General features: G+C 44.8%; 1 protein-coding gene across 3 annotated transcripts in view; it reads left to right on the forward strand.

Moving 5' to 3' along the window:
• Fancm (FA complementation group M) overlaps positions 1–15,983 on the forward strand; it is a 90,588-nt gene that overhangs the window by 60,009 nt on the left and 14,596 nt on the right. For 2 of the 3 annotated variants that reach the window (XM_076208195.1, XM_076208197.1), the window contains exons 19-22: positions 74–194; positions 507–605; positions 839–2,704; positions 15,786–15,948. In XM_076208195.1, the coding sequence (XP_076064310.1) occupies positions 74–194; positions 507–605; positions 839–2,704; positions 15,786–15,948 (2,249 nt within the window). The remainder of the gene's footprint in view (positions 1–73; positions 195–506; positions 606–838; positions 2,705–15,785; positions 15,949–15,983) is intronic. The other variant, XM_076208196.1, reaches the window with a different exon arrangement.

A 15,983-nucleotide genomic window follows, 5' to 3' on the forward strand; every position in this document is an offset into this window, starting at 1 on the left:
GAATACTTATATTCTAAGTTTTTATTTAGCATTTGCAGGAAACTTATACCAAACAAATTTATATTTTATTTAGCATGAAAGCAGTCTACCTACAGTCGGTGAAAAGTCCTGAGGGTCTTCAGAACAAGAGGAGTGTAGGGGATGCCTATTTGGATGTACTATCACAGCCAGATGTGGATGATTTTTGCTCGGATGTGAGTTCAGACATGATTTTAAAGTTGTTTAATGCATATAGGGCAATTTATCAAAATTAGAATAGGCTGTGTTATTGAGCTTTGAGCTGAGCAGTGTGGCAGGGGACAGGGATGATCCTTTATCCATGAAGTTAAAAGATGGAAGGGGCAATGAATTGGTATCAGATTGTTGTGGTAAGGGTGTAGGATGGGTGTGTATGTATATGTATATAGAATAGGCTAGTATCTTGATTATACTAATGTGGAAATGAACAGTATAATCTTGATTGTTCTAATTCTTTGCTGAGTAATTTTTCCGTTTATTATCTACAGAATGATGCTGATAGTTTTGTTGTAAGTAATGACTGCATAGAATATGACACTGAATACATGGGAGATGATATGCTAGCTGAGGACACCATAATGCAAAAGGTAATTGGTCATGTATGGATATGTACATCTGATAGAATGATTGATGGAATGTAGCATATTTTTTCTTCCTGTACTACTGGATTAGGCATTTTGCATGCATGAAGCACACATTAGATAATTTGGGAACAGATCAAGAAGTTAATATTAGTTGGCTGTGATGATGGACTTGTATGAAAGATTAAGTATGAGATGTATGAGTTGGTTATTGTATTGAATAAATATATTTGTTCCAGGCAGCAGCGGAGGACTTGGACTATAAGAAAGTTGGTACAGGGACTGGAAAGGGCAAACGAAGACGAATTATTTTACAAGATTCAACAGATTGCACAAGTGAAGAAGAAGCCAATCATAGCAGTATTAATGTGAAGCCAAAGGGAAATGTTAGTGGTGATAACCAAGACTCCTCAAGTTCAAGTTCTTTTACTTCTCCAGTGAAACTCAATATTAGGGATAAAAGGTCTACACCAGCTATAGACTATTTTAGTTCTAGTCCAGTTGTTTCACCTGTTGAAGAATCATCGAAAGGGAATGTATGCAATAATTTGTTAGGCTACTCAAGCTCTAGTCCAACCAATATACCAGTCAAAATGAAACAGCCTTGCAAATCTTTGAACTATTTAATCCCAGCTGTCTCACCCATTCAATCAATGCAGAAAGAACAGGAGTTGTGTAGTATAAATCCAGAGACCAGTGCAAGTGAGGGAGGGTTAGTAAAGAACAGATATGAAGTAAAAGATTCAATAGTTGATAAAAGAAAATCTAATGATATTCCACAGTTGAATAAATTAAGCAGAACAGAAATCATTAAAGCTAAATTATCATTAGTTGACAGTAACACCAGAGTAATGGAGAAAAATCAGTCATTTCCAGGGAAAATCTCACAACCGAGGCATAATATCAATGTTGCTGGAGGGGACAGTCAAAGATGGGACCTCTCCCAGAATGAGGTCTTTGAGCAGCATGAAGATGAAAATTGTAGAATACCTTTTGACTTTAACAGAGGGTCTAAAGCAAACAAAGTAAAGATAAAAAAGGAGGTAGGAAGTGATGAACTATTTAATGAAAATTGCAAACCAAAGGGAGTTGCAGTATCTCCAGCAAAATCTGAAAATTTTGAAGTGGAATCATCACAAGATTTCATGAGTAACAACTCCCAGGAAATGACAACAATGAACACACAGGCTGCTAGGGAAGCTCGACTTGTTAGACAAAAGGCAAAACAAAAAGAATTCAGACTAAAATATGCTTTGAATCTGAAGCAGCAAAACAAGTCTCCAGTTGTAGTTTCATCATCAGATGAGCTGACAAGTAGTCAAGAGAGTCAAGGATATGAAAGTCCACAAAAAAAATTGGCAAATTTTAGTAGTGAAACTAATACTGTGTCAGTTGATTCTGCACATAAAACTGCAGCAAACTTCTCATTAGGCTTTTCAAATTCAGACACTGGCCTAGATAACCTGCAGGATTTTGGAAAGTCATCTTCATATACCAGACAATACAAAGTAGAGATCAAGAAAGAGGTAGGAAGTGATGAGCTGTTTCATGAAAACTGCAAACCAAAGGGAATAACAGGATCTCCAGCAAAATCTGAAGCTTCTGAATTAGGATCATCACAGGATTTCATTAGTAACTCCCAGGAAATGACAACAGTGAGTGCACAGGCTGCTAGGGAAGCTCGACTTGCTAAGCAACGGGCAAAACAAGAAGAATTCAAGCAAAAATATGCCCTGAAGCTGAAGCAGCAAAACAAGTCTCCAGTTGTAGCTTCAACATCAGATGAGCTGACAAGTAGTCAAGAGTTCTTGAGTCAAGAACATGAAAGTCTACGAAACAAGTCAGCAAATTATAGTTTGAAAGCAAATATTGTGTCAGCTGCTTCCTCACAAAACACACTAGCAAACTTCAATTTAGATTTTTCTAGTCCAGAGACTGGCTTGGAAAACCTGCAGAATTTTGGAGATTCATCTTCACATACTAAACAGTACATGGGTCTAGCACATTCAGCTGCATCAACATCATCAGCAAAGTCTGTCTTCACAACCTCTTTGTGTGCAGAATCTCTGAATGATAGTGCAGTATCTGTTAAGGACTCAGATCAGGTATGAATGTTTTATGTATATATTCATATATAAGTATCTGTCTGGGGTATTGGAAGCATGTTATTGTGGGATTAAGAGTTGTTCAGTAATACGTAGCTGGTACTTTAGGGTCAATATGGGGCAACCCTACAGATCAGTCACATATCATTTTGTCTTTGACAGAAGAAATCTCTGTTAATAGAGAAAAGATGCTATTTTATTATACTGCAACTGTTCTCCATTATGCTGTCCCCCCCACTCTTAATACTATCCTGAATATACATTTATATTTTCACTGAACCCTGTGGTAGGGGAGAGAAAATACTGCCACCAAGTGTTCCCACTTGAGTTGTAAAAGGCGACAAAAATGGGATGGGGATAGGACTAGGCATACATCTCTCTGTAGCTCCATTCCTAGGAAAGAAAAAAAAAGACATAACAGGGTCTGGGAGGCATTATCCAACCAGAACCCTAAAGTTTGGGTCTTTTAATGTGCATGGATGTGGTACAGATGAGAGAAATAGGCAGTATGCTTGTGAGAAGATGGATGTGTTGGCATTGAATGAAACTTGAGTTGAAAGGGAGGGACAAGTTTGAGTTTGGGAGTGTAGTTGAGAGGGTCTCGGGAGTGATGAGAGGATGAGGGAGAGAAGGGGTGGCTATACTAGTAAATTATGAGATAAGTAAACATGTGGAGTGGAAGGTTTTTTCATGGTTAATGTGGATGAAGATGAAACTGGGAAGGGAGATTTACCTAGTTGTATTTTACGGGATGAAAGCTATGCTTGTCGTGACCCATTTTCGTATCTCTGCATCCAGTTTATTCTTAAAATCTTGTATACTTTTGGCACTCACTGTTTCACCATTTAGTTTGTTCCAGACATCAATCACTCTATGTGGGAAGCTATTCTTTTGCAAATATCTTCGTAATTGTCCTCTTTGAGCTTCTTTTCATGTCCTCTTCTTTTTCTTCTGTCCCATTTTAATAGTCAACATCTCTCACAGTCCGGCTAACACTGAAGTCCAGTTCGGGGACCGTTTCCCCGCTCCCGTGCTTGTATCAGGAAATTAATTTCCTGCGCCAATCCCGCCATCGTTCGATTGTCTCGAACGCAAGGCACGCAATCGGCATCGGCCTTCTACACCCTTCCAACGGCGTCCTTTGTGTGGAACGTCCTGCATCGCCGCCTTCCCCCTGCTTGGAAGCGCTTGAGACCCCTGTTCCTCCCTTTATCCCTCTCTTTAATCTCCACCGGGTATTCTCCGCTTCTCTGTAAGTATGGAATCTGGTCCTAGTGTTGTTGTTCGCGATAGCATGTGTGCCTTCGCCCGTGGTGAATTTCGCTGCCGGGCTATTCTCCCACCGACAACTGTGGACCCACACTCTTGGTGTATCCATTGTCGGAATCTGGAATGTTCCCCTTCATCCCCGTGCGCTCAATGGGGTGATAAGCAGTGGTCCGCGTATTTTCATGCTCACCGAAAGGTGCAGCCACGGGTCAAAATACGCGGGCAAGGAAGATGGCTTCCCCCCTCACCCGACACAAAGAGAAGGCATGCTACGTCGGCGGAGGACGCGGGCAGTTGTCTCCCCCCTCCTAAGCGTAGTAAACGGAAAGGTTGTACAATAGCCGACCCGAGTCAGTCTCAGGCTAAATTGTCTCCTGTTCCTGCCCAAAGGGGGGGCTAATTTCGACGGGCACGCGCCTCTGGCCCCCGCGAACTACCCCCGGGTACGAGCTTTTTCCCGGATGCGTCCGCCGGCCCCGCGATGCTACCCGGCAGCTCCACCCCCCCACGGACAAAGGAACCGAGTTCGGAGATTCGGAGCGCGTCAGCCTCTTCTCCTTCTCGGGTGACCCCCAGTCCCACCCCTTCCACCTCTCGTCAGACGAGCCGGGTCATCACCGGAACCCTTTCTATGCCCGGTGGGCAGGAAGCCCGAGGTGTACCCACACGCGCGTTCGTCGTAGGTGACTCAGCTTCGTCCAGAGGAGGCAGTCTCCCCCTGGCGTCTCCCGGACCATCCGCACCCAGGCGGGACCCTCCAAGAGGACATTCCCCGGACCTCCTCCCCACTCTCTGTTCACTCGTCACTACGTTGAAGGAACAGATGGAGGCCCAACGGGAATTTTTCCGCGCTTCTCAAGCGCGGTTCGTGCACCGCACGGAAGCTCGTGAGGAGTCTCCGCCCCCAAGGGCCCCCCTCGACCAGCTTCCACTTGCTCAGCCCCCCCCTGAACCCATCAGTGACGAGGATGGTAGCGTGCGGTTCCTCTCTGCCCGTGCCGACCCCTCCTACGCCGACGACGATGTCCACAGCGCCGTAGGGGGGGGGGCACGCTCCCTTTCCCCTCCCGTTTCCCAGTCGGAATCCTCGATGGTGGTCCCACCTTCCTTCTCGGACGTCCTCGCGAGGGTTCGGAGGGCGAATCGACTGGGCCCCCCGAAAGAAGAGGAAGCCACATTCGAGTCTGACATCTTCATGATGGCCAACTCTCAGAAAGCCCAGCCTACTCCCCTCCACCTTCCATGGAGTACGCAGACGGCGAGAGCCATGGCCCAGGCCTCCGACGCTCTCGCAACAAGGACGACCGAGAAGGCGCGTTGGCTTCCGGTCCCATTGGAACACCAGAAGCGCTTCTACACCCCATCGGGGTCAACCCTCAGAGCAGCCTCGATCCCGGCGAGGTTACCAGAGCTGGTTAAGGCGGACGCCGAGTCGCTGCGCAGACGAAACGTCCTCCTCTCCGGCAGGGAAGTCAGCGACCACATTCATTCACTGGCTCTGTCCCTGGCGGTGAACTCCTGGCTAGAACGCCTCCTTGCCTCGGCGAGGGAGTTCTTACCCGAACTACAACCCCAGGAAGAATGCGACCTCCAGGCTTTTTTGGCAAGCGCGAGCAGAGCCCTGAAGCATCAGGCTTCCTGTCTCTCAACGTCCTGGGCCAACTTCGAGTCCCGCAGGAGAGACACCATCCTCGGGGACCCCAGTGACCCCCTCCTCAGGGAGATTTATGCTCCTTTGAGGAGGGCCCCCCTGCTCACCCACACGCTGATTCCCCCGGATGTGGTGGACTCTGCAATCACTAGCACCAACCAGTTGCTACACAACAGAGCCATCGAGAGAACAGCCGTCTCTAGCTCGAGGCCAAGGACCACCCCCCCATCGACCCCTCGGTCCTTTCAGACGCAGAGGCAGCCTTTTCGTCTCCCTAAGCGGGAAGACGGGCCCCCTCCCCATTCGAAGTCCAAAGCCCAGACAGGAAAGCCCCGCCCCTTCCCCAATAGAGAACAGGGGCGCAAACATCATAGAGGCTCTGGACCCCAACGCAGGAAATTCTAGGAACTCGCCTGCCCTCCCGCACAGGATAGGAGGTTGCCTCTCTCTCTACTGGAGAGAATGGGAGGCTGCCGGGGCGGAGGACTGGACCATCCAGGTTATCAAGGCAGGCTATCGTCTTCCTTTTCACACCATCCCCAGCCTCTCCCCCTATCCCATCCAAGTCAGCAACTACCATCCGGACTCGGATCGCGGGCGGGCCCTAGTGGAGGAAATCTCCACTCTGCTCCAGAAAGCACTCGAGGAAGTCTCAACTCCGGACCCGGGGTTCTACTCGAGGCTATTCCTAGTACCAAAGGCTACAGGGGGGTGGAGACCTGTCATCGATCTGTCTCCTCTCAACAAGTTCCTTTCCCTGACGAAGTTCCGGATGGACACCCCAGAGGCCGTGAGGGCGTCTATACTCGTCTCAGCGTGGTCCCACTCCAGAGGGATTCGCCTACTCCGTTACCTGGACGATTGGCTGATCCTGGCACACTCCGCCCAGCTATGCCGCGACCACCTGGGGACGGTCCTAGCTTTCATCCGCAAATTGGGCTCCACGGTCAACCAGACGAAGTCAGATTTCATTCCAAGACAGAGAGTCACGTACCTGGGTATGGTTCTGGACTCTTCCCTCATGCAGGCATTCCCAGTAGAGAAGCGAATCCAGAATCTCTCTTCCCTCGTCGTGCAGGCACTATCGACCGGGTTCCTCACGGCCAAACAGTGCCAAGTCCTCCTGGGCCACATGGCCTCCGTCGAGAGGTTAATACCCAGGAGCAGACTGAGAATGCGACCCCTACCGTGGCTCCTCAAGTCCCAGTGGTCCCCGCTAAGGGGAAACACCCGTCAACACACATCACCCTTACTGGAGAGGTCAAGCATTCTCTTCTCTGGTGGAAGGACCCGTGCAACCTGCTCGTGGGGATGCCCCTCGGCCCATCTCCCCCCGAAGTCCTCCTCTTCTCCGATGCCTCCAAGGAGTGCTGGGGGGCCCACCTCAACGACGATCACGTCAGCGGTTCCTGGTCCACGGTCGAGCGGACAGCCCATATCAACTGGCTAGAATTGAAAGCGGTACTGCTGGCTCTCCGTCACTTCTCGGGTCAAATCTCGGGGAAAGTTGTGGGCATCATGTCGGACAATTCCTCGGTAGTAGCCTACCTGAACAAGCAGGGGGGCACAGTCTCCCAGGACCTCTGCCATCTCACTATGGAGATCCTCCTATTAGCCGAGAACCTCCAAGTGACACTCAGAGCTCGCTACATCCCAGGGAAGAAGAATGTCTGGGCGGACCACCTCAGCAGAAGGAGTCAGGTAATCAGCACGGAGTGGTCCCTCCATCCGGAAGTGGCGACCTTCCTCATCAACAAATGGGGCTCCCCTCTGGCGGACCTTTTCGCCACCAGATGGAACCACCAGCTCCCGGTGTATTTCAGCCCTCTCCCGGATCCGCTGGCAGCGGGAGAGGATGCTCTTCTGCAAAGCTGGGACAACCTCGACACCTACGCTTTCCCACCATTTCCCTTGCTCCAGAAGGTGCTCCAGAGAGTACAAACTGCATCCAACCTTCGGATGACTTTGATCGCTCCCTGGTGGCCGGAAGCCCCATGGTTTCCAGACGCCCTCGAGCTAGCAGTGGAGGAGCCCCTGGCCCTTCAGGGAAGACCCGACCTTCTACATCAACCAGTCAACGGGGCCTGGCACAAGAACCCGTCAGCCCTGGCACTTCACGCGTTCAGACTATGGTCCGGATCCTCCTAGAGAAGGGTTTCCCCAAAGAAGTGGCAGAAGACATGTCCTCCCCTATTCGCTCTTCCTCAGCTGCCCTTTATCAAGGGAAGTGGAATGCTTTTGCAGAATGGTGCCACTCCCGAGCAATAGCCCCAGAGCAAGCCACCATTCCTCTGATTGCCTCCTTCTTCCACTTCCTCCAGAAGTCCAAGATCTCCCTCTCGGCAGTGCAGGGCTATAGGGCAGCTCTTAATCAGGTGTTTTCTCTGAAGGGCATGGATCTAGCCCTGTCTCCAGAAATTTCCATGCTCTTCAGACATTTCAGAAAATCATGCCCCCCCAGGGAGATCACTTCTCCTCCATGGGATGTGGCATTAGTCCTCAACGCTCTGCGGGGCCCCCCTTACGAACCCCTCCGAGATGCTAATTTCAAGGACCTCACCTTGAAGACAGTCTTTCTCTTGGCCCTGGCGTCTTCCAAGAGGGTCGGGGAGTTGCATGCCATCTCTTATCGAGTCGCCCACTCGAAAGGATGGCAAGAGGTCTCCTTCACTTTTCTGCCCCAATTCGTTGCCAAAAACCAGGATCCGGCCAAAGCCGACCCTAGATTCTGGTCCTTTAGTATTCCTTCCTTGGACGACTTTGTAGGGGGCGAACATGCAGAAATGGTCCTATGCCCGGTACGTGTTATCCGGACCTACCTCAAGAGGACGAAGCATCTTAGACCAGACTTGCCAAGACTGTTCGTCTCTACCAGGGGTACACCCAAGCCCATCACTAAGACTTCCATTTCTTACTGGATCAAGGAAGTCATCCGCAGGGCCTACACCTCGAGCCCCACGGATTACCCTGGAGCAAAAGCTCATGACCTCAGGGCAATAGGACCCTCCCTAGTCTTCCAAAAGAATCGGTCAGTCAACCAGGTCCTTCAAGCAGGTATATGGAAGTCCCAGACTACGTTCACTTCCTTTTACCTCAAAGATGTCATGTGGGAATCCTTAGGGACCTTCTCTCTAGGACCCATAGTGGCTGCCCAAGAAGTCCTGAGATAACATACCCCGTACCAATGGCACACAGCCAACCCTGAAGCCTCATCCAAGTTCTGGATCGGCAAACACGGGGATACCTATCTCAAGTCCTTCTCATACTCCTACATTCCCTTACCTCACCGAGGGCTCTCAAGCATTCCAAGGGAATCAGTTCGAGCCCTACAAGGGGTACAAAGTGAGTATGCCCTGTCTGTCTCCACTCTGGGAACAGATCCAGGTGCCCTTCACAGTTTCGGGGAATGTATAAGGGTCTGGTCAACGTAGATCTTAGCACTCTACATTTTCTCCTTACGAGGGTTTCCCAGGCTAGACAAATACTTCCTTCCCCCCTAAGTCCAAGTCTCCTTGGGTAAGGAGTACCGAAGAGTTTGTATTCTTCGGAACAAATGTAATTTTCGCAGGAAAATTCATTTTTCCCTGATACAAACCTGAGGTACTCCTTACCTCTAATGGCCCTCCTCATCCACCCCGCTAGTAGTTCCTTCTCCCTGGCCTGTCAACCCTCGTGACTAATTTCATACCTGGCTCAGACAATGGAGCTTCTACCCTTGTGGGGGGAGGGGGGGCCCCCCTTGCCCCAGGAGGGCCCCTTACTGAGGATAATGGTTGCCCAGACCCTCGGAGTGAGGTGTTTTCAAGCACACACAGTGTTAGCGGTAGAAACGCGCCGCGTATCCTTGGGTAAGGAGTACCGAAGAGTTTGTATCAGGGAAAAATTAATTTTCCTGCGAAAATTACATTTTTAATAAGTCGTCTCTATCAAGAATTTCCATCCCTTTCATAATTCTGTAAATGGTCAACAGATCACCTCTTTCTCTTCTCTGTTCCAGTGTTGGTAGATGTAATTTCTCCAATCTTTGTTCGTATGTCAAATTTGATAGTGTAGGTGCCATTTTCGTCACGGCTCTGATTTTTTTTTTTTTTTTTTTTTTTTCCCAAATAATTTATTGACATGTTTATCAGGTGTCAAGTCACTTGAGATGATCATTCCCAGGTCCCTTTCTGAATTGACTTTTTTGACTTCCTTGTTACCAATTTTATGTTGACCCGATATTCTATTTTTGCTTTTTCCAAATTCCATTATACTACATTTCTTAATGTTAAAGTTCATTTCACACCTCAGACTCCATTCCCATATTTTGTCCAGGTCTTCTTGTAGCGATCTGCAATCTTCTTCTGTGCTAACTCTCTTGAGTAATTTGGTATCGTCAACGAAGAAGTTCATGAAACACTTCACTCCCTCATTCATATCATATATATGGCAAACATTAAAGGAGCCAATACAGAGCCTTGTGGGATGCCACTTATCACATCTTCCCAGTTCGAATTTTTGTCTCTAAGTACCACTCTCATTTTTCTCCCACTTAATAAATCCTTCATCCATTCCAGTAGCTTACCTCCCTCATCCATATCATATATATGGCAAACATTAAAGGAGCCAATACAGAGCCTTGTGGGATGCCACTTATCACATCTTCCCAGTTCGAATTTTTGTCTCTACCACTCTCATTTTTCTCCCACTTAATAAATCCTTCATCCATTCCAGTAGCTTACCGCCCTCATTCATATATATATGGCAAACATTAAAGGAGCCAATACAGAGCCTTGTGGGATGCCACTTATCACATCTTCCCAGTTCGAATTTTTGTCTCTACCACTCTCATTTTTCTCCCACTTAATAAATCCTTCATCCATTCCAGTAGCTTACATTGTATTCCTCCTATTATTTCAATTTTTCTTATTAACTTTTTATGTGGTACATACATAATATACCAAGGCTTTTTCCCCCTTATCAGGGAGGTAGCCAAAAAGGACAAGGCATAATATCATTCCCACCCATTCCATCCCCGAAAACACTCCACACCCCTCCACCCTCCCTCCCATCTTAGCACCTCCTAGATGACGGGTCATCCCTGCACCCTGTCCACTCTGTCAAAAGCCTTCTCCAAGTCCAAGAAGGCACAATCTGCCCAGCCATCTCTTTCTTGTATTATCTCAATTAATCTCGATTAAAAGCATATTAAGTTTGTGGTACACTATCTTCCACTTCTAAAACCAAATTGTTTAGGGTTTAATATTTTATTTTCTTCCAAGTGTTTGATCCATTTGTTTCTTATAAGTTTTTTTCATATTTTTGCTACTGTACTTGTAAGGGATAATGGTCTGAAGTTTGTAGGATCTTCATTGTTTCCTCCTTTATATATTGATACTATGTTTGCATCATTCTAATCTTGCGGTCTCTTTCCTTCTTTGAGTGAAAAGTCTATTATGTTGTATAATTTGTCCATCAGTTCGTCTATACACTCAGTATCCAATTTGCAATTCCATGAGGTCCATGCGATTTCCTAACATCTAGGTTTTTTATTTGGTCTCTTATTTCTTTCTGTGTTACCTTTATTTCATTTTAGGGTTTTTTTTCTTGTTGTCCATCTTCCCAAATTTGTGAGCTCTCAATTGTAAAAACAGACCTGAAATGTCTGATCATAACTTCTGCCATTTCTGTGTAGTCTATATATTCTTTATCTCCCTCACGCAGTTTTACAATTTTTGTGTTTACCCTTTAATTTATCATTTACATATCTGTAAAAGAGTTTGGGTTGATCCTTACATTTGTCTATAATATCTGTTTCATAGTTTCTTTTTTCTTTCCTGTGCATATTCACATATTCGTTCCTAAGATTTATATATGTTTGCCATTTGGATGTTTTTTTTTTTTTTTGTCTGTTTTCCATCTTTTCCAGGCTTCGTCTCTTCTGTCTTTAGCCTCACTGCACCTTTTGTTATACCAACACTTTATATAAATCTCTTTTTCCTTCTTTGGTACATATTTATCAATTCCTTCCTTGTACTTTTCTTGGAATATGTTCCATTTGTCATCCATCTTTGTTTCCTCTTTGGAGAATTCATCCCAGTTTGTGTTTTGGAATTTTTTTCTTAGTTTTACAAAATCCGTTTTGTTGTACATTAATCTTCCTTCTCTATGTTTATCATTCCTTCCTACATTGTTTTGTTCTTTTAACTCAAACTCTCTTTGTATATGGTCACACTTTCCATTTGGTGTTTTATACTCCACTTTTCACAATATCTGGTTCAGAAGTTAATATTAAGTCTAGTTTCAATGGTTCCTCATTGTTTCTATATCTAATATTTTCCTTAACCCATTGTGTTAAGGTGAATTCGATGGCCATATCCAGTAGAATGTTGCTCCAAAGTTCTTCTCCTTTTACTATCATTTCTTCCCATATTATATCCTTTGCATTAAAATCACCCATAATTTCTATACCACCCTCTTTCAGTAACTCATTTTGCACTTTCATTGTGTCTTCCAGTAATTTAGAATGATCACTATCAGACCAAGCCTGTGTTTTTGGTGGCACATACACTGCTACAAATTTTTTTGCTTTTCATATATTTATTTACAATTTTAATCATAATTAATTCCACATTATCCTTGCCTTCATTTATCTTTGTCCCATCCAAACCCTTTATGGTCAATATCATGACACCCTGCTTGTCTGTTCTATTTTTTGCCCAGTGGTTGTATTGACCTTGTCCCACCATACTTGTTGATAGAGGTCCTTTCAGTTTTGTCTCCACAATTCTCATGTCAGGTTTCTCTATTTCTAGATAGTTGTTTAGTTCATTAATTCCAGAGATCATACCATTGATATTTGTGTATGCCACTTTTAGTTTATTATTATTATTATTAATTTTTTTTCTCTTTTTTTTTTTCTCCATTTTTCTGATGTACCATTTTTTCAGTCTCAAGTCCAGTACTCTCCAAAAAAACTTGTTTTTTCTGTCCCTGTTCTTTTCTCATTTCATTCATTGGCTTCAATTCTGAGAGCCTTGTCTTTCTCTTTTTCCTCATCACTCGTTTCCTTTTTTATCCATATATGTTTGAATTTCTCACTGTTTGCTAATTTAACCGCTTTCGATACCTCCTTGGCTATCATTTGAGTTCTTAGTTTTATTTTCAGAGGTCTATGTTGTTTTTCTTTTGAATATTTGCCCATTGTGTGAATTTTGTCAATTTCTTTGTCAAAATTTTGCCCTTCATCCTGTATTTCTTTCAGAATTTCCTTAGCTATTTCCTTTTCCTCCTTTTCTCTCTGGTATTTATACACATCATGTTTTTCTTGGATACCATGGACCACAATGCATTTACCTTTGTCAACTGTATCTCTCACCCAATTTTCCTTTTCTTTAATTACTTTCATAACTGTTTCTTTTGTATTTTTCTCCATCTGCTTTTGTACTATTTATTTTTTATTTTCCTGTTCTTGTCCATTGATTTCTTATTTCACTGAGGTCTGTTTTTTTAATTGACTCTTCCACCTTACCGGTTACTACCTGTATGTTCTTTGACCTTTTTCAGTTCATTTTTTATTTTTGTCCTCATTTTTCATTCTTTCGTTTTCTCTTTTGAGGATATCAATTTTGCTCTTTAGGTCACTTAATTCTCTAATCATTTGCTTGTTACTCTTAAAGTAGTCAATTCTCTAAGTACTGCTCGGTAGTCCAATTTTAAATCTATGATTTCTTCCAATAATTCGTTTACTTTGTGATTTCTTAATGCATTGCTATATTTTTCTCTATCTAAATCTAAGCGTTTACCTATTTCTCCTGGATTTCTTTGAAAACCTGAAAAACTGTTTTTCTCCCACCCCTTGGGTTTATCCTTGGAGTGTCAATTAAACATGTTTTTTTGGGAATGACACCTCTTGGTGATTCCACCTTACTTATATCCAGGCCTCTCTTCGTTGGTTCGTTTAATATTCTTTCATCTTTTTCTTTCTCCATTGTGCCAACTATACTTATTTCAAGAACTGGATTTTACCTTATCGGTCACACGAGAAACATAGCCTACACATCCCGCACAATAACTAGTTTCCTTTGTATCAGTGACAAAACCCTCGTAAGTGCATATGGGCCTGGTAGTGAGAAGAATGTAGAGGAAAGGGAGGAATTTTGTTTATATTTAAATGAGTGCATAGAGGGTTTAGGGAGAAATGTCAGTGTAGTGGTATTGGGACATCTCAATGGTAGGGTAGGAGACAAACCAATAGAGTGGTTGGGAAGTGTGGAGTTCCAGGAAAAAAAATTGTAGTGGAGAGATTATGGTGGAGATGTGTCTTGAAAGAGAATGATAGTAAATATAGTAGGAAGAAGAAAGTCAAGCATAGTTTCAAGAGGGATCAGTTTGTTGAGTATGGTTGGGAAGGCTTGTGGGAGAGTTTTGATTTAGATGATTAGGAGAGGAACAGAGGGAGTAATTGGTGAGTAACAGTGTGGATTTAAGACAGGTAAAGGTTGCCTGGATCAGATTTTTGTGGTAAGGCAGATATGTGAGAAAGCTTTAGGAAAAAGCAAGGATTTCTTTTGTCCTTTATGGATTTGGAAAAGGCTTAAAATAGGGTAGACAGGAAGGCACTGTGGGAGGTATTGCAGATACATGGTTTAGGAGGAAGGCTGTTAAGAGCATTCAAGAGTTCTTACAAGAGTAGTAGAGCCTGGTGGACGAGATGCAGGAATGACCCATCATCCAGGAGGAGCCAAGATAAGAGGGAGGGAGATGGGTGAGTGGGAGTGGAGTATGTGGGCATGGAATGGGTGGGAGTGGATTTTTTGCCTTTGTTTTTGGCTACCTCCCTTGTAAGGGGGAAAAAGCCTTGGTATATGTATGTATGTAGTAGAGCCTGTGTTAGAATTGGAAAAGGAGAGAGTAAGGTAAAGGTGGGGCTTTGCCAGGGATGTGTTATGTCACCTTGGCTGTGCAATTTATACATGGATGGGGTGGTGTGAGAGGTTGCTAAGGTAATGGGCTGGGGATTGGAGATGGTCAAAGGAAATGGAGAAAAATGTGAGATAAGCCACTTGTTATTTGTTGATGGCACTGCGCTTGTAGCAGGGTCAGAGGAGGGATTGGGGAAGTTAGTGATGGAGCTTGGGAAGGCATGTGAAAGAAGGAAGTTGAAGATAGATTTGGGTAAAGTAAGGTGATGTGTACAAGGGGAGAGGATAGAAGCAAATTGGAAGTGAGTATTAAGGGAGAGAGACTGGAGGAAGTGGATAGCTTTAGAGACTTGGGTGCAAATGTGGAGGGAAAGGAATAGAGGTGGAGGTAGAATGTTGATTGAGATAGGGGAATAAAAAGTGTAATGAGAAATAGACATATAAGAATGGATGCTAAAAGAAAATTCTATGAAGTGATGATTGTGCCAACAACACTGGGGCAGAAACATAGAACATAGGAGAGGAAGAGTTTAAATGTGTTTGGGATGAAATGCCGGAGTATGGTAGGAGATACTAGGCTGGATAAAATGAGAAATGAGGAGGTGAGGAGGAGAACGGTCATGGAAAGGGAGTTGGGAGATACGGTTGAAGAAAGAGTATTGGGATGGTTTGGACACAAGGAAAGAATGAGTGAACAAAGGTTAGTGAAAGAAGTGAGGACAGCAGAGGTGGAAGGAGTGAACATGAGGGGGCGACCAAGGATGAGATGGATGGATGGGGTAAAAGGGGTGTTGGGAAAGAGAGGAGTGTCTGTTGAGGAAGGAGGGGAGAAGACAAGATAGGGGTGAGTGGAGAATGGTTGTGTATGGGTGATGCTGTGATGAATGGGAGTGGGTAGGAGATGGGGGGGTGAGGAAGTGTATATGAATGATATTTTGATGCAGCCTGAAGGTATTTCTGTCTTCTCTTTTTCTGTGTAAGGGGACAGAGTGGGGATCAGTGATTAAACGAAGCAGCCTTGCTGTAGATGTGCTGTATCTTGCTACATTGCTTCTAACCCAGGGCAGTGGGCAAGATGCAGGGATGACCCATCATCCAGGAGGAGCCAAGATAAGAAAGAGGGAGGGGGTGAATGTGGGGATGAAATGGGTGGGAGTAGATTTTATGCCTTTGTTGCTTGGCTACTTTCCTTGTAAGGGGGAAAAAGCCATTGGTATATGTATGTGTTAATTTCTTGATTACTTTCTTGCCATTTCAGAATTTTTTAATCTTAGTGGACTCATGTGAGGTGAATGGTGGTGGAAGTCAGGTTATCTCAACATTACGAATCAAATATAAAGCTTGCACAGAAGTTGTTCAGTTGGGCCATGCTGATTACGCAGTTTCCAGAAGGATGGGAGTATGGCGACAATCTCTTTCAGGTAAATCTTTAATGCAGCAATAGTCAAATTACTTG

This window comes from Oratosquilla oratoria, chromosome 24, assembly GCF_046742065.1.
Source record: "Oratosquilla oratoria isolate Oo_2021 chromosome 24, ASM4674206v1, whole genome shotgun sequence".
NCBI classification, from domain to species: Eukaryota; Metazoa; Arthropoda; class Malacostraca; order Stomatopoda; family Squillidae; genus Oratosquilla; species Oratosquilla oratoria.